Source organism: Lepus europaeus, chromosome X, assembly GCF_033115175.1.
Source record: "Lepus europaeus isolate LE1 chromosome X, mLepTim1.pri, whole genome shotgun sequence".
NCBI classification, from domain to species: Eukaryota; Metazoa; Chordata; class Mammalia; order Lagomorpha; family Leporidae; genus Lepus; species Lepus europaeus.
Window position 1 is genome coordinate 52668567 of NC_084850.1, and position 21602 is coordinate 52690168.

Sequence of the window (21602 nt, forward strand, 5' to 3'; positions counted from 1 at the left end):
GAAAATGTCACTGAGCTCAGTGGGAAACACTATAGCCCTGAATTAGGTGACAAGAAAATCTTTCTCCTTTCTCCTTTCACTTGGTATATTCAGCTGCCAGACACCCAGTGAGAAAACTATGAAGGCCTTAGCATGAATATTGCCAACTGGGCAGGGGTGGAGAGTAGGATGCCAGGCATAGGGGGTGAAAAACCAACCCCTGATACTCCATGCTAGCCTCTGTTCCCTTCTAGAAATGGACTAGAGGTGAGTATAAGTCATTCATAGTTCTTGGTCTAGTTTTGGTTGAGTGACAGGGAAGGAGGGACTGAGAGGAGAGGAGAGGAGAGGAAAAGGAGAGTACTATATTCCATTTCAAATACAATAAACAATTCAAGAGCTAGAAAGGACCTTATAAGCCTCCCATGTTCCTGCGGAGACTCAGGATAACAAAGCTGGCAAGGCTATTAAAGACAATTGAATCCAACTCCCTCCCTTTTTGGACGAAGAAACTGAGGCCCAAGATGGGAAAATAAGTTACCAAGATCATTCAGTTGTAAATGTCAGAATCAGGACTGAAGTTCCTGTTATTTTAATTCATATTTTTTCCTCCATTATAATCCCCTTTCTTCTCTGCCATCTAACTACCTAGGATCTAAATCACCCAAGTAGACAATTTTATATCCTAATTTTTAAAATCTACAAACCCATCCTTGAGAATATATTTCATTGCCATGTATAGTTAGAAGTTCTTTCAAAGAGATAACTCAGGGGTCTCTCGGCTGCAACACAGCTGTTTCCTTTTAGTACTTAGTAGAAGCAGATCACAAATGCTCCCTATTATGAACAATATTTTAGAATATAGACAACACATGTGCATGTATGTGAGTATGTCTGTACACCTGTATATATACATATACATGTATATGTAACAAATAATTTAAACTTCTTTCCTATAGGCTAAGTGACTTATCAGTAGCAACCCAAATCTGAGAAATATATGTAGGAAGGAAGACAACACTCAGATCTTTTGCATTTTGTGCAAAACCTTTCAACAACAGACAGATGCATAGGGGGTGAGTAAGCATCCTAACATAAACTAAACACCCAAATTCACTGATACCCAACTTAACAGGAAAACCTTGAGAACCAAAACCCTTTTGCTAATACTCCCTTTCTAGAAATGATAGGGAGATTATAAAAACTGAAAGTTTTTTTATTTATTTGACAGGTAGAGATATAGACAGTGAGAGAAAGAGAGAGAGAAAGGTCTTCCTTCCGTTGGTTAACCCCCCAAATGGCCGCCACAGCTGGCGCTGCGCTGATCCGAAGCCAGGAGCCAGGTGCTTAACTCCTGGTCTCCCATGTGGATGCAGGGGCCCAAGCACCTGGGCCATCCTCCACTGCCTTCCCAGGCCACAGCAGAGAGCTGGACTGGAAGAGGAACAACCGGGACTAGAACCTGGTGCCCATATGGGATGCCGGCGCCACAGGAGGAAGGTTAACCAAGTGAGCTAGGGTGCTGGCCCCAAAACTGAAAGTTATCATTAGATTGAAGTGAGAAGTCCTGCTGTTCTATTGCACAGTAGGGTGACTATAGATAATGATAACATATTTTATATTTCAAAAAAAACCTGGATGACAGGATTTTGAATGTTTTCAACACAAAGAAATGTTAAATGTTTGAGGAGATAGATATGTTTATCCTGCTAGGACATTTAAACAAAGTATATGTGTACTAAATATCACATGGTACCTCACAAATATGTTTAATTTTTATATGTCAGCTTAAAATTTTAAAATTCTAAAAATAAATAAATTAAATAAGTGCATGTTATATATTAACTTGGCACCCAAAACCCCAGGCAGGGCCTGAACTGATCCCACATTCTACAACTTCATCATTTCTAGTCTAGGGTAATAAACACTGCTGATGATCCAAATGGTCACCTGATGGTAAAAAACATTCAGCAATGAACTCTACTTATGAGCATCTCACAGTGGAGTGCACTTACTTATATATGTGTGATAAAAAAAAATAGTCATTGTCTCTGACAAGGTCATCCATTGCAATGGGTTCTCAGTTTGGAGAGGGAGATGTTCACAGTGAAGATGGAGAGAAGGCTCTCCTGCCTACAAAACCATATGAGCTGAATCAGCCCTGGAGATTATGGAGGTGACATATTGGAGCCAAGTTGTGTTCAGGCTTCTATAATTTTCCTTACTTAATCAAGAAAACATTATCATTGGCTCATTGGCGTCAAAATGGTTATAACTGGAGGATATCACATTGAGTAAAATAATCCAGACACAAACTTTATATATGGTAGCTACACTTTTTTTAAAATCAAAACACAAAAACAAAGAAATGCCTGTGTATACCAGTCCTGCTGCAAACATAGTGTTTTGTCAAACTTTGTTCTAAATCTTTATTAAATTGTTAAGAATTATTTACCACTTTAGTTTTAATGATTTTGTGACTATTAAAATTTTATTTAAAATTTACTTTATATGAGGAAAAAAAAAAACAGAAAATAGATCAGAGATTTAACAAGTTTCAGCAGGTAGCCAGAAAGTCTTGTGAACCGGAACCATGTATTCTAGATTATTGAGATTCAATAAACTAAGAGTCTAAACTGATCTGCCTTGAAAAGAAATCCAGTCTAACAACTGGGAAAACTAATGTAAATTTACATAAAATGGGACAGACAGACTCTTTTACTGAGCTTCCAGTGGGTTCTATGCTCAATGACGTCCCTCCTAAAACCAAAGTAAGCACCCTTGTGAAGCAAAGCTACTCACGGCAATAAGCTGGTAGGAATTGTTCATCATTGCAATCAACATGTTCAGCAGCACCACCAGGGAGATGACATTGTATGTTCCAAACATGGTAGCTCCCACAAACTCAGTGAACTCGTGTCTGGCTTTCACATTGGTGACGTAAAGGTTTAAAAGGCCGAATACAGACCAAAAGAGTGACTGCAGGGTTTCGAAGAGCCTAAAAGAATTCAAAGACCAAGCTAGTTAATTCTCTAGGAAGTGCAAGAAAAGAGAAAGCAAATGTGACCTGATCTCCTTAAGAAGGGGACTGCTGGCTTTGCAACAGATGGGCTGATGATCTCACATGTTGTGCTCTCTTTCAAAACACAAACCAGCCTCCTCACTTTGTTTATTTTCACTATTATTTCACATGCTTTTCTCTTTTACTGGGGATACCATCTCTCTTTTAGCCTATGCATAGCATACAATTTTAAAGGTTTATTTCAAGGGCTACTTCCTGCACCAAACTTTCTCTTTATCCTCAGATTGTGTGATTTACCATCTTTCTCATTGGTGGTAAGATGGTGCTTGGATTCGATTGCACTGAATTAAAATTGGAGCTCTTTCACTTGCTAACTGAGTGAATATGAGAGTTAGTATTTCTGATACTTCTTTTGTGGCTCTCATAGGGCCCAGATGGTGCTAAGCTTAGTGAAGAGACTTGAGGACTCACTCACAAATTAACACTTCATATGGACCATTGTCAATGATATATTAACTAAATGTTACTGAGAATTTACTATATATAAGCATGTAAGGTACTTCTACATATATGTTATTATGGTCCTTATAAAATTTTGTTGTTACTAATGAGGAAACAGGTTCAGAGATTGAATGATGTACCCAAGGACACCCGGCCAGCAAGTGAGCCAGAATTCAATTCCAGGTCTGTCTGACATTCCAAACCACTGCATTAGTCTACATTACATGGCTTCACAAATTATTTTCTCTTTGAATTCTCAAACTTTGTAGTGATATGCTTTTGGTGTTCAGGGTTTCTTTTGCCTTGTGGCACACAATGTCACAATACAATCTGCTCACCAGGGAAAATGCATGCCCAGGTGAAATGGAGGACTGACACACGAAGTGGACAGGGATATTCTGGTGAGACATGTAGGAAGCTCTCATCACCTAGTGGGGGCATACTTGGTGGCAGGGTCAATAATAAAATTATACCAGGAATGGGAAACCTTATCGACCAAACTCTGGAATCCTAATACTTCAGAAATATTTTTTTTTATTTTTAAAGGAGAAGATTTCAGAAAAAACTCAGTCCATTTCTATTTAGCATGGAGTAAACATATGAAATTGGTTATCTCAAGAAGGGGCATAGAAAATACAAAGATTCAAGAAGACTTATATTAAATGTATGGAAGGCAAATCCATACCAGGTGGTTGGGGGGAACTTGGATATACTGAAAGACATTCATAAACAGATCACAAGGTGGAGAGGTATATTATAGAATGGAAATAGGAACTGCAGTCTTCTGAACATTTGATGACAATCTAACCTTTGAGATGGAGAATTAATCTTCTTAAAGGTAGAAAGAGTATAGGGAGGTTTTAACACTCTGGGCCTAATTCAGACCAGCAAAAAAGAACTGGATGGTGAACCAGCTACTTGTAGAAAGCAGTAACATCAGCCTGTATTTCACAAATTGTGTTTTAATAGCACAAATGGAGCAAAGGCATGGTTAGTGCTTTGGTCTCATCCTTATCCATTCTGCTATTCTCTAGACTGCTGTTTCTTAATTCATCATACCTTTAACAAGCTTCTACCTCTGTATGGAATGCACTCACCCTGTCCCTGACCTCTAGCCTCGGTGTCTGTCCTCTCTCCATTTCTGCTCACTCTTTAAAGCTTATCTGAAGCCCTATCTCCTCTGGAAGTCTATTCTAAGTTCTTTTCTACAAATTTGGCTCAGATGCTCCTCTTTTATGCTACATAGTGCCCTAGCCTTATTCCATAAAGGCACATATCACATTGAAATGTGGGGAAGGGGGGCTATAGCTGAGAGCAAACTTTAGACCCTTTCACTGATTAAATGTGTGACCTTAAGGAAGTTACATAGCCTCTTTAAACTTCAAGATTCCTCATTTCAAAAATGATTATTGGTAGGCAAAATACTGATTGTTAGCATTGTGTTCTTACTATATGCCAAGAATCATGCTATGTGTTTTGCATATATTACAGATGGTCCCTGAGTTATGAAGCTTAGACTTGTGACTTTTTTACTTTTTAATGGTATGGAAGGGATGCCTGTTAAGTAGCAATGCTAATCCACATTTTAAATTTGGCTCTTTTCCCAGGATAGCGATATGTAGTAAGATCCTCTTTTGTGAAGTTGGGCAACACAGCAAGCTGTAGCTCCCAATCATTCCCAGGATCATAAGGGATAACCACTGACACTCCATAGTGTTCTGTACTGCTAAGCTGGGATGTTCAGTTGGTTAGTTGTGTAAAATGTCATTGCAGCTTAATGATATAGATTTATCAGGATGTAACCACATCCTAATTTGAGCAACATCTGTATAGTATTTGTAACCCTACTATTGTTATTCTTTTTTTTTTCAAGCAAGAAACTGAAATACAGAGTGGTCACACAGGCAGGAAATGGCAGGTGTAGGATCCATCTTCAATTCTTTGGACTCTGGCACCAACACACTTACCCACCTTATTCCACCACATAACAAACTGCAACATACAGGACTCAGTACAGTTCTTGGCATATAATATACATTAAGGATAGAAGTGATTCCAAATGTTTACTTGCATTAACTATTAGACTATGGACTTCTTGAGGAAGTTCAGTAGCTTTATTGCCTGAGACATAGGAGTTGCTGAATAAATGCTTGTATAAAAGGTGACAGAAGCACACAATCAAGGAATGTATGAATGGGCGGTTCCATTCTATGATAACTGTAGCAAGAATGATGTTAACTGAATTTAGGGTGGAAAGCTGGAGACAACCAATAAGTCCCTTTTCAAAGCCTAATCATAACAAAAAGAAGAGCCTTTGTTGGGGACTAAGTTTGCATCCACATCGCATCCATGCTCAGATGGGAAAATATGGGCTAAAGGAAGAGTAGAAAAATCACTGCTGATTAAGTAGGCATAGCAGGAAATGAATGATAGTGTTCTGGCAGGAGAACACAGTGGCCTACTTGGTCATGGCTCTGTTCTATTTAGCTTTATATGTGTCCATTATTGTTGGAACTTTACACAACAAATCTTACATAACTTTACAAAACCAGTCCTATATCTGCCTCCCTGGAAGAAAGGGCAGACTAGACCTTGTATGCCTGGACTGACTTCTTGAATCTGACACTTACCATCTATGTGAGTGAGGGAAGCATGCTTAACTGCTTTGGACCCTAGCTTCCTCATTTACAAAATGAGCAAGAATAATAGTGTCTACCTCATAATGTGCCAGTGAAGATTAATTAATTTATGTAAAGTTGCAATGGTGCCTAGCGCCAGCATTCAGAAAATATTATTTTTAATACTATTATCAAACTTTCTACATTGTTGATTTTATATTCCTTTATTGTCTTTATAGATTGTTATTTGCATATCTAGTTGTATATAGTCGCAGTCATAGTACATACAATTTTTTTTATTTTTTTGAAGTTACACATTTTGGGTGTCAACTCTTAAAATGTATTTGTTTATTTATTTAAGAGAAAGAAAGACAGAGAGAACACCATCTTGTGGTTTATTACCCAAATGTCCTCAATGACTGGGGCTAGGCTAGACTAAAGCCAGGATCTGGGAATCCAATGTAGGTCTCCCACGTGGATGTCAGAGACCCAACCACTGGACCATCACTTGCTGTGTCCCAGGGATTGCATTAGTAGGTAGCTGGAATTAGCAGTGGAGCCTGGACTTGAATGCAAATACTATGATATGAGATGTCAGCAACCTAACTACTAAACAAAATATGTTTATGTATATACACAGTCTTCATACATACATACATATATGTGTATGTATATATAATTTTAATAGCTGCCTAATGTTCCACTCAACAAATCCAAAGCTTGTTGACAGTTTTATCAATGCTTTGGATGAGAACTTATAACATGCTTCTTCGATATTCAGATGACACAAGACTGGAGGGAATAGCTAATAAATTGGATGACAGAATCAAGATTCTGTAAGATTTCAATGACTTACATCAATGGGCTGGAGCTAACAATATCAAATATAATAGGGATCAAAGTAGGACTTTGCTCTTGAACCATGTGCTCAACTACAGGATAAGAGAGGTAGGAGAAAGACCTACAATTTTTGCTGAAAGCAAGCTCAAAGTAGGTTAGGAAAGTGACAGAGCTGGCCAGATGCGTCAGTTGTCCAAGGGGAGCAGAAACAGAAGTAGATCATCTACAGTTAAAGATAGGATTGCTTCAGGCCCAACTTTGTGGCTGCAGGTGACTGGCATGTAAAGCTTGTTAGATGTGATTGAGGTCACTGGATTTTATCAAAGTTGATTTTCTATTGGTGATATTGTACTACAGTTATGCAAGATGCTACCAGTGGGGAAAACTGGGTAAAAGGTTTACAGATTTTTCTCTCTATTATTCCCCCCTCCTTTTTTTTTTAAAGGAGTCATTGTATTTGTTTAAAAGGCAGAGTTACAGAGAAGAGGAGACAAAGATATCTTCCATTCGCTGGTTCACTTGCCAAATGTCTGCAACAACCAGGGCTGGACCAGGCTGAAGCCAGGAGCCTGGAACTCCATATGGATCTCCCATGTGGGTGGCAGGGGCCCAAGAACTTGGGCCATCTTCTGCTTTTTTTCCCAAGTGCATTAGCAGGGTGCTGGATTGGAAGTGGAGATCTGGGACACAAACCCATGCCCATATGGGATGCCAGTGTTACAGGCAGCGGCTTGACCTACTACACCATAGCACCAGCCACTGTCTGTATTATTTTTTACAATTGCATGTAAATCTACATTTATCTCCACACAAAAAGCTAAAAAATTATAGGCTTACTACTGGACTTCATCCTTTTATTCACTTAATAGTTCAATAGGCATGGTGAACACCTTTGTGCCTTAGGACTCTCTATGGTAGGTGCAAAGCTTAGTAAGATGGGAATCTCAGTCTGATGGGAGAGAGACACACAAATATTTACAATACAACACATTTTGTATTCTAATGGTGATATACTTAGAAGCCATGTGTAACATGGAAAAGACCTGCAGTTGAGAGTGGGGTTACAGTGGATAAGTAACTTTGAAGAATTCCAGAAAGCTTTTAACTGTCCACCCAATTTCACGATGAACAAAGGCATGGACTCCTGCTGGCTCTGGTAGCTGGGATGCTGGTTGCTGCCAGCCTGAGAGAGCTGTGGCACAGTGGCAGCAGAAGTGGCACTGAGCCCTCATCATCCACTGCTTTAGGCTTATGTTCCCTTGAGGACTTTTAGTTTTAATGCATTTTCATTATTTGTGTAGATGACTGCCAATATCTGTTCAAAGTTGCAGGGCTTAAAAAATGGAATCCAAGCCGGCACCGCGGCTCACTAGGTTAATCCTCCGCCTTGCGGCGCCGGCACACCGGGTTCTAGTCCCGGTCAGGGCGCAGGATTCTGTCCCGGCTGCCCCTCTTCCAGGCCAGCTCTCTGCTGTGGCCAGGGAGTGCAGTGGAGGATGGCCCAAGTGCTTGGGCCCTGCACCCCATGGGAGACCAGGATAGGCACCTGGCTCCTGCCATCGGATCAGCGCGGTGCGCCGGCCGCAGCGCGCCAACCGTGGCGGCCATTGGAGGGTGAACGAACGGCAAAAAGGAAGACCTTCCTCTCTGTCTCTCTCTCTCACTGTCCACTCTGCCTGTCAAAAAAAAAAAAAGAAATAAATAAATCTTTAAAAAAATGGAATATAAAAAATGAATCAACTTTGTTTCTTTAGAAAACTAAAATAACAAAAATAAAACCCTAGGCTACTTTTGTTCAAAAAAAAATAAAAAAAGATTTGGGGCCAGCATTGTGGCATAGTGGGTAAAGCTATCCCATATGGGTGCCAGTTTAGTCCCAGATCTCCACTTTAGGGAGACCTGAAAGAAGTTCCTGGTCCCTGGCTGTTGTGGCCATCTGGGAAGTGAACCAGTGGATGGAGGATTTTTGTCCCTCTCTCCCTCTCTCTCTGTAACTCTGAATTTCAAACAATTAAATCTTTAAGGGAAAAAAACGCTTTAGAGCCGGTGACACCTTGGCACAAGCTGGAAGGTGGCTAGGCTAGCTAGGTGGGGATGGGCTTTCTAGGCATGATTTTGTGGAGAAGATTCAGATGCCCTGATGCCCATGAAGCCAGGGGTGACAGGATGAGACAGGCATATTGAAAGAAAGAAAATTCCACATGGCAGGGGGTGGGAGATTATTTGGAGGAAAGACAAGACTAGAGGCAGAGGGAGACCAGTAGGCCTTAGGAGAGACAATTTAGTGAGTTGTGTGCGCCTGTATGGGGAGTAGAGTCAAGAGATATTCAAGAACTAGAACTGACATGCCAGACTGAAGCACTGGATGTGATTCATGAAGGGAAGGGTAAGAGTCCTGGATGACTTCTGGGATTCTAGCTGGTGTCATTAAACAAGAAGAATTTAAGGGGAAAGTAGGTTGGAAGGTAAAGATAGGGAGATATGGACGTTAGTTGACATTTTGTGTTGGGGGGTCTTCTGGAACAGCCAGTTGTGTTCAGGAGGCATTTGGAGATGAGAGCTGGATCTTACAGGAGAGCTTCCTTCATTGCTTCTCTTAACAGGAGATGAGGCACAGGTAGTCCCATTATGGAACACTGAACACAAGTCACTCTCAGTACTGTACTGCAGCTGTCAGTAAAGATGATGGGTTCCTCCTAAATTGTATGCTGAGTGAAAACATGTGTTTTTTTTTCTCTTTCAAGGAAAATAATAGCAATGGTATCTCTGGAGAATCGGAATGAAAAGGATAACAATAACTTGCTAGCAGACATATAAACAAGCACACTTTCCCTTTATCCAAAGGCTGAATGAATCTCTGACACTCTGACTGCGTCACATGCATTTTATCAGGTATTACAATTATGCCCGAGTTGAAGCATTTAAAGAAAGCATATATTTAAGTCAGAGTTCAATGGAAGAAAAAAAATCAACAGGTAAAGGGAAAGTTGAGGTAATGTTACTGCTGATTTGGCCCCAGCATGGCAATGCCTTTTCAAAACTGACATCTCAAGACATAATTTCATTTGACAGGTGCCCATTCGTGTCAACTGCCCCTGCTGGGCAAGTGATGGTAGCAAAATGTCAGTTGGCAACAGAGGTGTTACTAATTGGTATGAAAATGCAAGGACGTATTTCATACACTTCCTCAGCAGAGTTCACATGAAAGCATATTTGGCAGGGGCCTAGCCTAGAAAAGGGGTTCAATTCTGTTGAACACTTTGAGGGGAACAAATGCAGTCTCCTGGTGCTCAAGCCACCAAAAATTGCTCTTTATGTTGAAAACACACAGATGTGAATTCAGTCTCCGGAGTAATGCTGGAGATGAAGCAGGTCCCAGTCCAGAGACACTAATAAGGTGATGAATCCCCATTGGACACTCTGAGTTGGCTTCCCCTAAACAGCACTATATCTTTGCCAACCCTTTTGGGGCCTCTTTTTACTTTCAAATGAATCTGCTTTCTCCATTCAAGGTTTTCCCCTGAGTTCTGGGAAGAGGTATTGGAATGTGGCCTAGTGGAGGGTGTAGGTGCTGCAATGGGCAACCTAGTGAGCCAACAGTTTGCATATTTTCCCCCCACTGGAGCATTCTCCAGGAGAGAGCATTTGAAAATTATGGAGGAGGAGGAGCAGGAGGGGGAGGAGTGTCTGTAGCTAATGTATTTGGGAAAACCTCTCCCTACCTTGTGGATTCATAGATGAAAGGCTCCAAAAAGTCCTGCAGGAAAGAAATCTTTGCAACTTTTTCCCAGCATTTCCAAAACTCACTCGATCATAGAATCTGTTTTCATGTCTGTTAAGTTGGGCTTTTGGTAACACATTTTAGGAATATGCTGCTAGAGGCAAATCAGAGGGGCAGGCCAGGTGCTGTTGCTTTATCCCCCTCTTTTTCAGTGCACCTCTAGGGTCAAGCAGAAACCTCTTTTCTTCCTGGTCTTCGTTACTGAGCACATTTCTAGGATTTTGGAGTCCACTACACTGTCTACATTTTTAGACTTAAAGAAAAAAATCACATCTTATTTTAATGATTACTAATCTCGCACAACCTTGGGGTCATTGCTGTGAATACCAGGAATGAGTTGTGCCCTCCAGAATGGCAGTGGAGATGGACAAGGTGTAGGACTCTGAGTCCAAGGTCAGCTCAACATAGCTCCTAACCTAACACATTGCTTGACATGTACTTGTTTTCTTTCCATTGTTTGTTTCCCTTAACACTGTATTTGTCAGAAAATAAAAGCCATTCCAGAAGCTTGAAGGTCCCACAGAAGTAGGTCTGACATTACAGAGAAAAGACACAGGAGCTCCATGTGTCTGGAGGCAGTGCACTCTTGGACAAAAATCATGACCTGTCTCTTGCATCCCAAGTGGGAGTGGGAGATATTTTCAATCAGTGTTTGGTGCCTCTTGATGCACTTGAAACCTGAAATTAATCTCTCAGGTAAGCTGACTGATCTTGCTCTCAGCCTGTCCCTCCTCTAGCTTACTCCCACAGAAAGGGGTACGGTAAGATATTTTTGCATCCTCCTTTATTTTTTGGGCTTGATTTAGAATAGTTAGCTTTGTTTACCACTTGTTCAGAGAAAAAGGCTTGCTGTTTATTTCTTTGGTGAGTGCCAGTTTTTGAGTGAAGAATTAGCTCCCTCATCTCCATTCATTTAAAAAATTAATGAATTCTCTAAAAAATATGGAGTGATATCACCATAGTTAGAACCAACTCCTTAGATGAGTTTTTGGGAGCCCATATGAGTACTTGATTCTTTTTAACTTCTCTTAACTCCATTTCTCTCCTAATCTCCTGTAGTAAGAGAAGACCCCTCCTTCTGCCTCAGGCCCTTTGCGTGGGTCCATGGTGAACTTTGCATTGTTAAGAGGCAGTGTCAAAGTTGTGGAATAAAAATAGAGCAAAAAGAAGAAAGCAGAATAAAAGGTGAAAGAGTCAGAGATGGGGTCTTACGTGGAGAAGGCATTGTTCTGTTTCTCACATCGGATCCCCTTGCAGTTGTTAGGCTCATCGATAGCTCTGGTCTCATAATAAAAGTAAAGCTGGTTCAGTCCATTGGCAAAGGCCAGCAATACCAGGCAGTAGATAAAGAGGAATTTGAGGATATCAAGCAGCATGCGTCCCAAAGAGATCTGCAGAGGCCCTAAATGAGAGTTGGCTGTGAACAGGGATATGAGACGCAATGAACTCAAAATGTTGGATATTGCGAAGAGTGCTTCTGCAATCAGAGTCGGGTGCCACATTTCCCATTCCTCCCTTGGCCGAGAACCATTATACTGAAAGAAACAACAAGTGCACAAGATGAGAGGTACAGTGAGCACTCACAAAACTTTCCCCCTTTTCCACCTTTTGACATCCAAATAAAGTCATCAAAATATGCAGTAAGCATTCATTTATACAACAGGCTTCACGCAGGGCACTGTTTGTCTTTTTTCTCCCATCCAATCAATTCATGATGCTAATAACTCTTTTCCTCCCACTATCATCAAAATATCTACCTAGCACATGCATACAGCACAGTGAATTTTGGAACAATCATCTGGAGCAACCACCTGGGGTTTATCAATAGCCATTTTCTAAGGTTTATTAGATTATTATCGGGGGTGCCTCTGAAACCACTGACACAAAGTAGGGAAGGGGATAAAGCATCCTGCTTCCTAATAATATTCCAAATGACATCTACTATCTCAATCCCCCACTGGGTTCTGAACACCAGGGAAAACTTGCAGTTCCTGAAGGACAAGGGATAGATTGAAGCCTCCTTGGGGTGTGGTGTTCATCTTCATTCTCCTGCTGACTGAAGTTTGGGGCTGATATAGCAGCCATACAAGCAACTCACTGGAACTTTCTGCTGATTTTCCAGCATCCTGCATGGCATTCTATACTACTGCAAGTGGCATGGCTATCTTTCAGTTAGTGAATTTTGTAGTGCCCCACACAGTGGCATATGGATGCATTTTACTGTTGCTTTGACAGTCATACAAGTTAGAATCACACTCTAGCACAAATGAAGACTCAGGGGTTGTAAGGAGGGGAAGAGCCAGTATTTCTGAGATTAGTTGCTTATTTTCCAGCCGTACATCAGGCTTCCAACTCCTGAAACACTGGGGGGTAGTCTTGTGAAAAGGATGACTTCATTGTAGGATCTCAGCTCCAATTTGGGTGGTATTGTCACTTAACACTGCCTGTATCTTCCAATTTCATCATGAAATGAGGATAATGTGTACTCCTACTCACTGCACATGTTTGCGATTCTGTATCCATATGCAAAAATCTGTGTACTCCATAAGGGGAGATGTTACAAAAATACAAGAAACTAATTATTGCCCTCCCCAGGATAGAAGTAGATTTTTGCCTGTGATTCGATCTGAAGCATATTGCTTTGAGCTCTCATCTAATTTTAATTTCTCAGGACTAAATGTAAACAAATTTCCTGAGAAAATGTTGCTTTAGGGACCAAATCATATTGTTAGCATTTCTAAAGTGTGCTTCAGTTCCGACTGAGGAAACTGGTATCATTAAAATCACTTATGTGTATCCAATATTCTTCACTGTCAGAGGAGTTTGGGAAAATCATATCACAAATTTGTGCTTCTGTTTCAGATAGACCTTAAGATGGCCAATTAGTTTTAAGTACTCTTGACCAACTCTTGTATTCCCACATTCCCTGCCCCCCCACCAGAAAAAAAAAGAATTCACTGCATTGCTGTGAACTCCAGAGAGGGCAGAAATAAAACCCCAAATTATGATCTATATTAAATATCTTCAAAAAGTTTGTGGAAAATATGTATAATGAAATAAGGATGTATGGATTTCTTGTTTTTTAAAAGATTTATTTTATTTATTTGAAAGTCAGAGTTACAAAGAGGCAGAGGCAGAGAGAGAGAGAGAGAGAGAGAGAGAGAGAGAGGTCTTCCATCCGATGGTTCACTCCCCAAATGGCCACAACAGCTGGAACTGCCTATCCGAAGCCAGGAGCCAGGAGCTTCCTCCATTTCTCTGATGTGAGTGCAGGGTCTCAAGGATTTGGGCCATCTTCCACTTCCCTGCCAGGTCGTTGCAGAGAGCTGGATCAGAAATGAAGCAAGTGGGGCTGGAACTGGCGCCCATATGGCATACCGGCATTGCAGGCAGTGGCCTTACCCACTATACCACAGTGCTGGCCCAAGGATGTATGGATTTCAAAAAAGTTTTTTACCAAAATAAATTTCTTTAATTCTATTTTCCACAAACTTGTTGCCGTACCCTTGTACTTATTCCAGTTGATAATTTCCAATTTTTAATACGTAGCTTTGTTTTGTCATCTGCAAAGAATCTCCATCTCTCACATATACCTCAAAACTTATAAAGGGCTATCTAACATCTTTGCTGTGATACCAACTATAATATAAGTAAGATTTGATAAAAATTGTGCTAGACTGATTGTCTAGAGACCTGCCACCAACTTGCTGTATGATCTTCAGCAAATCACTCTGCTAAAGGATTTGTGAATTGCACTGACAACCCCAAGGCTAAATATGAAGAGGGATGGTCTAATATGAAGAATCAATCATAATAAAATTTAGGGAAAATGATTGTATCTTTAGCCAAATGTTGGCTGAAGAAAATACTCAGTGGGTCACAAATTTAGTTTGTGTGCACATTGAAGCAAAGTGGTGGTGGGATAGATCTAGGTCACACTATCCTAATAGAGAAAAAGGCAATTATCTTCCATGTTTAGCATTCTCTGGGAATATTGAGGGTCAATATTATATGCACTTTTTCCTTTCGAGCACTGTGGTGTGTGTCTTTGGGCTTTCTTGTTGAAGACCACATGAGGTAGAGTATACTTATGCTGTTGACTAACTTTTCTAAGAAGGAATCTTTAAGGCTAGCTCATCCTTTGGTGCTTCTGTACTGCCAATACAAGAGTGACATAAAATGTGTCAAGATTCCTGTGGAGTGGTTCTTATGGCCTTACCTCATAGAAGTTGACTCAACCTGCTTGGAACAGGGCATCTCAGACTGGATGCTCTCTGTGGATGAGTGGTCCAGACTCTCACCATTTACTGGTTCTCCTTGCAAATCCAATTTCTGCATGTGACAGAAATTGGATTTGTGCATGTAAATCTTCCTTTTTTGAAGACATTAATGTCTTGGCAAAGGTCTTTTTGAGTTATGTGTTTGTCAGCTGAGAGGCATTTGCCCAGCTTAGGAGAGTGAATTTATTCTTACTCTTTGTGGTGGGGAAGTATCTAGGTCTTTGGAAGACTTGACAATGAAGTTCAACAGGTTATGTGATAAGTTAATGTTGAGCAGCTATAGATACATTTCCATATTCACAAATGTCAATCATTTTCTTCCTCACTTATACTAAACAAAACCCAGCAATTTCTAGATTGGTAATTTATGGTTCCTCCAGTATATAAATACCACTTCTAAAGGGAGAAATGTTCTTTTTTTCAAGTCAGTGTTACTTAGTCAGCAGAGTGCCAGAATGACATGGAGTTCACCCAGGCACATTAACCCAAGAGTCAAACATTTCCTCTCCAGCTTTTCCTTTAAGGAAGTTGAAAGCATGTGTTAAATGATCACCACATGTATAAAACACACTCTCGGGCTTCTTTCAAAAGTGTTTTATGACTGCATTCCATATTCATATTCTACATAACTCTAAGGTCTTCTAATATATGCAATATGCATATTAGGGATATAAAAATAAACTAAGTTGTTGGAGATTTGGGAGATGGCCACGTTCCCATTCTAAAACTCCTTAACATGGAATTTAATGCTAAAAAGTAAGACTGACCAGTCAATCTTGGAGATTTCCTCATAGTGGGAAAGTTCAACTCACAGAAGAGGGAGCACAGCTATCCCATTATCTAGAAAACACCAAACCTGAACTCATAGCCTGTGATTATCCAAAGCGAAGTGTCGGACATGAAGCTATTTTCAAGACAATTCAAGCTGCACATTGTATGAAAAAAAACATTAAGGTGCCATGTGTGTGTGTGCATACATTATCTGAAGTAAGGGAGAGACACATATTGAGTGATATTCTAAAAGCTAGTTTCATAATGACTTGGATGACCGTCTGGTGGTGGAAGTGATGAGGGAAGCAGAGGTTATTAGAGGTCTTTGTCTCCTGCAGTGAGGTTTCTGGGGTTTTGCTACCTGTCATATGAAGAATCATTGAGGGAAGTGGCAATGTTTACCTTTGAGAAGAGATGACTCAATGGGTTAAGCATAGATTTCATATCAGAAGCACTGTTATGGAGAAAGAACAGCCTTGTTCTGTTTGAAACCATAGGGATGAAGGACTACCAGTGGATGTGACAAATAGAGAATAATATTAGAGAACTATAAAGTAGCTCTTTTTAATGGAATGACTAAGGTTAAGAGGACTTTTTGGAGGTAATGAATTCAGTGAACTTCCTGTCCCTGAATGCAAGCATCAGTGGGCCATCCCCTGGGTAAGGACATTGTGGAAAGGATTCTAAACACAGATGGTTGAAGATCCTTTTTACTCTGAGAATTTAGGTAGGTAATGATTCATCGGCAAATTGTTCCCTTCACCACTCTCTTTGCTTAAGCAGAAACTGCTTACAAACCATTGAATGAATGTCTATTTATATGACACTTTCCTGCATGGAAGAACTGACATCATTACTGTTCTAAACCATTTGTAATCCCAGTGCAAAAACTTAATGTTAGAAAACAATCATTGCTGAAGACAAATGACAGACATCCCAATTTACCTTGACATAAGCCACAATCTTCAAGGAAATAGTTGCTAAGTAGAGGGAGTTCATTGCAAAATCCATCAGGTTCCACCAGTCATGGATGTATTCAGTAAATCCACCATCCCACATTTCCTTAATCTCCCCCCAAATAAAACCTGAAAATGGAAGCAAAAAGTTTGTTTCTGTATAGGCTGATTTCTGGTCATCATAGCGGGATCCCCCAAGGGAATAAATATGAAATGCATTGGGGCCACCTCTCAGTCTTGAACTTGCTAAACCCAGTAGGCTTTTCCTGAAGATGCTCATAGCTTATACTTTTCTGCATGCTATAATTTTAGCATTCCTACTATAGTTACTGGAATGCTGCTGCCATTTTGGTTGCTTCATTCTACCTTCTCCCCATTTTGGAGTGGGAGTAATTTCATCAGCAAATTTATTAGATCAATGTTATTCCATAGATTTTTGTTTCCACAAGTTTTTTGGAGAAAAATTTCTCAATGAATTTGGAGGTAAGCAACCATGGACCACATTACCAGTAAGGCTGAAGCTGGGCAGTTGTGCTCTAAGTAATTTAGGATCCTCTGTACTCCTTTCTCCTCTCATTGCATGAGAATCTGGTGGAATTCTTCCCAATAACTTTTTTTTTTAACTTTTATTTAATGAATATAAATTTCCAGTGTACAGCTTATGGATTACAATGGCTCCCCCCCCCCATAACTTCCCTCCCACCCGCAACCCTCCCCCCTCCCGCTCCCTCTCCCCTTCCATTTGCATCAAGATTCATTTTCAATTCTCTTTATATACAGAAGATCAATTTAGTATAAAGATTTCAACAGTTTGCACCCACATAGAAACACAAAGTGAAACATACTGTTTGAGTACTAGTTATAGCATTAAATCACAATGTACAGCACATTAAGGACAGAGATCCCACATGAGGAGCAAGTGCACAGTGGCTCCTGTTGTTGACCCAACAAATTGACACTCTAGTTTATGGCACCAGTAACCATCCTAGGCTGTCGTCATGAGTTGCCAAGGCTATGGAAGCCATCCAAGTTTGCCGACTCTGATCATATTTAGACAAGGTCATAAAAGACAGAGTGAGGATAGTAACCAATGATCCTAAGAGTGGCATTTACCAGGTTTGAACAATTATACAGCATTAAGTGGGGAAGAGGACCATCAGTACACACATGTTGGGAGTAGAGCCATTGGTGGTAGAGTAGAGGTTATGATTACAAAGGAATGAGGCCCAAGTGCACTAGACAGGGCCTAGAACAAAGGACAGAGTCATTATTAGAGGAGCTAAGAAAGGTGCTGTCTAAGCTACAATGAAGTTTTCTGATTGAGAGGCAAATAGAACCTGATAGAAGGGGCTTGATAATAATCTGGTGGGCTTTAGGCCTTGTAAATTCAGAGGCCCAGACCTATCTATCTCTTCACATAGGGTATATCCTAAGGGAGGTGTGAACCTCCTAGGGGAAGGCACTCTGTTGACTTTCATTACTTGGCTGGCCTGGGAGGAGAGCTGGCCAGTCTTGGATTATGGAAAACTACATGAGTTGCTGTGATCTAGGGCAATGTTCTTCAGACTTTGAAGTATGTGTGAATCACCTAGGGGTCATGATAAAATGCAGATCTAGGGTAGGACCCTAGATTCTCTAACAAGCTCCCAGGTGATGCTGATATTGCTAGTTTGGGGAACCACAGTTGGCACAGCAAGGACTTAGAGGATGGCCATACGTTGGGGAGTACACTGCAATCTAACTATCCCTGGAGACTACTGGTGGGGCTGCTTTTACCCTAATGTGGGCAAAAATTCCAGATTCCTCTCATGATTGTCAAACCAGTAACCAAATAGGAAGTGGACCCTGAACAAATATTGAGATTGTATGGGCTAGCCACAAGAAAGCAGCAGATCTATGTGCTTCTCCCTTCCTACCATTATAGAAAAGAGAACTTAAAATAGACTGATCAGTATTTTCTCTGCTCAGCTTACCCGAGGCTCCACTTGACTGATACTTGACTTTTTCTGTAAACCAATGGGCAGACAGCATCTCTGTCCTTGAAGATGTTAGGTCAGCTGAGGTAAGCACTATGCAGACTGCCAATCTCACTGTGGAACATGTTATACTGAGTGACCATGGACTGAGACAGAAGGAACCCCATTTCTCAGGCTCCCAACATAGGACTACCCTACTGTTCAGAGGGGAATTGCATTACTTCAAAGCCAGTCTGACTGCAAGCTGTAGTAGTTTCTCCAGACAGTACCAGAAGGCAGTGCCTCATCTTTTTTGACTCACCTAGAACCCAGGGCAATATCATCCATTCCACGACAGTTGGGGGAGGTCCCTGCACATGGAGGTCTGTCCTGACGATGTGCTGAGAAGCCAGGAGAAGCATGAAGAGGAAGGTCAAATAGGATGCTGTGTGGCAGATGAACTTGATAAAGGGTTTCTTGATGAACAGCCCCAGGTTGCTTCTGGGTGAGATGAGATAGGCTATAGACAGCATGGGAAACAGGAACCCAATTGTCATGCAGGTCAGAAGCTTGACTACCCAGTGTTTCCTCCGCCATCCAGGGAAGCCATCGTACCACAGAGTGGCAAGTAACTGTTGGCAGTTGGGTTGAGCAACAAACTGGGAAAAGAAGAGAACAAGTTAGGCATCTGCAATATTCTAGGGGAAATTTCTGTTCCTAATACCTCTCACTGTTCACAATCAGCTCTATCAAGAGAGGGACTATATGGCTAATCCCTGGAAGAGGCCTGATTTTCAGGTCTAAGCCCAGAGACAGCTTGACATATCAAGTGGTGAAATGAGACCTTCTTCAGGGTTGATTGTTTCATATATTAAAATACATTCCCTGTGTTCCATTTGTGATTCGCTATGCCTTCCTTGTCCCCTTCCCATCATGTTGGAAAAGTGGTTTCCCAAGCCTGGCTTTGCATCAGAATCACCCGGGGAACATTAAAAAAAAGTCCAGGTTCCCAGGTCCCACCACAGACACACTAAATGAGATTCTGAGCTCTGGGAGGGCAGAGGCTGCTGTTTGTTACAAATTTTCCTGGGAATTTACCTGCCTCTTAGCATAGAATCATGGATACATTTCATCACAAATCGATTCACTTCTATTCATTTCCCTAGGCTATGTGAGGTTATCATCAAATGTGTACTCTGGGCAAACACAAACTGGAAGAGAATATGCCCAGGCCTGTGGTTATGGTTTGATATAGAAATGAATTTCTTTTTTGAATTTGTTTTTTTTTTCCCCTGTTTTGTTTTGAGCACCTCTTGGTTGGCTTGCAATGAGTCAGGTTGCTACTTTGCTATCTATTAAACACTTTCTCTAGTCTAGACATGCAAAAGAGGGAAAAATATTTGGGGGCCGACTTTACAATATTGTATACTAGCCCATCTGGGATTTTACTTAAAGGCAATCAACAATGTGTCAGTGATTAATAATTAAGGAATCATCAGCATTTCAAGTCACCCTCCAGCTGCTACTTCTTGGTAAGTGACACAATTGGGAGCTCAACTGTCAACCAAGATTTTAAATACTGCCTGTATTTGGCTCCCCCATCTTCCCATGGGACTGGTTAAACAGAGCTGTCTGTACTTTAGATCTTACTAGCACAAAGGAAATAAACCTCTTCCATCACTTCCCCAACAACCCCAGGCAAACTAGCCCAACTTTCTTGTTAGTATCTGTGAATGTCACTAATTTTCTATTTAAACCATTTTTCTCCTTGAGCTCACAGCTGAACTACATTTCACAGCGAGATGTGGCCAAGTGACTAAATTCTTCCCTCCCTCCCTCCCTCCCTCCCTTCCTTCCTTCCTTCCTTCCTTCTTTCCATTTTTTTCACTTTTCTTCCAGAGAGAGAGAGAGAGGAAGAGGGGAGAGGGGAGAGGGGAGAGGGAGAGAGAGAGAGAGAGAGCATCCACTGGTTCACTCCCCTAAATGCCTACAACAGCCAGGGCTATTAAGCCAGATCGTGGATGACAGGGACTTGAGCCATTGCTGCTGCCTCCCAGGGTGTGTATTAGCAGGAAGCTCATTGGAAGTGGAGCTGGTATTCAAACTTAAGCATTCTGAGCTCCAGCTTATCCACTGTGCCACAATGCCAGGCTCCAGATTGCTTATTGTTTAACTTATTGTTTTGCCCAGCTAGTATCCACTGATGTATGTAGCCTTGTTGTTAAACAATTAGTGCTGTTTTCTTTTTTTTTTAACAAATGACTACTGAAAAGGGCTATTGGTATTGAATCACATCACATAAAGACAAGCTGTGTGAATGCAATTTTTCTAGGGAGTTTCCTAACAGATCTCATAATGACAATTCTGTGGGTAGAAAGGTCTTTTTGGGGTGTTCCAAACCCAGTCTGCTCCCTTCCAGTGAGTACTTCCAGTGGTTGCTTTTCACAGCTAATATACTTCCAAGGCTGTTGGTTTTCAATGCTACTGAAGAGTTGGTTAAAGGAAGATGTGAATAGGGAAAGTTAAAACACCAGATGAACTTGCTTTTTTATTTTTATTTCCATTTACTTTTTAAATCAAAATTTAGCCATTTTACTTGAATAAACATGCTTAGTATTGTAAGCTTTTGGTTAATTTCCAGAATTGTGGAAAAGCTGATTATGAAAAATTTTCCAGTATTGTTTCACTTTACTAAAAATAGCATATTTGAGGCTGGTGTGGTGGTGCAGCAGATTAAGCTGCTACTTGGTATGCCTTCATCCAATATCAAAGACCCTACTGCACTTCCAATACAGCTGCCTGCTAATGTACCTGGGAGGCAGATGAAGTTGGCCCAAGTGCTTGGATTCCTGCAACCCACGTGAGGGACCTGGAGGAGTTCCTGTTTCCTGGTTTTCTC

The 21602-nt window shown here is 40.9% G+C and overlaps 1 protein-coding gene across 1 annotated transcript in view; it reads right to left on the minus strand.

Annotated features, from left to right (window-relative positions):
• TRPC5 (transient receptor potential cation channel subfamily C member 5) overlaps nucleotides 1–21602 on the minus strand; it is a 166125-nt gene that overhangs the window by 41428 nt on the left and 103095 nt on the right. Inside the window, exons 3-6 of the mRNA XM_062183541.1 lie at nucleotides 19026–19362; nucleotides 16738–16877; nucleotides 11954–12276; nucleotides 2782–2977 (exon numbers count right to left, since the gene is read on the minus strand). Of these exons, the coding sequence (XP_062039525.1) occupies nucleotides 2782–2977; nucleotides 11954–12276; nucleotides 16738–16877; nucleotides 19026–19362 (996 nt within the window). The remainder of the gene's footprint in view (nucleotides 1–2781; nucleotides 2978–11953; nucleotides 12277–16737; nucleotides 16878–19025; nucleotides 19363–21602) is intronic.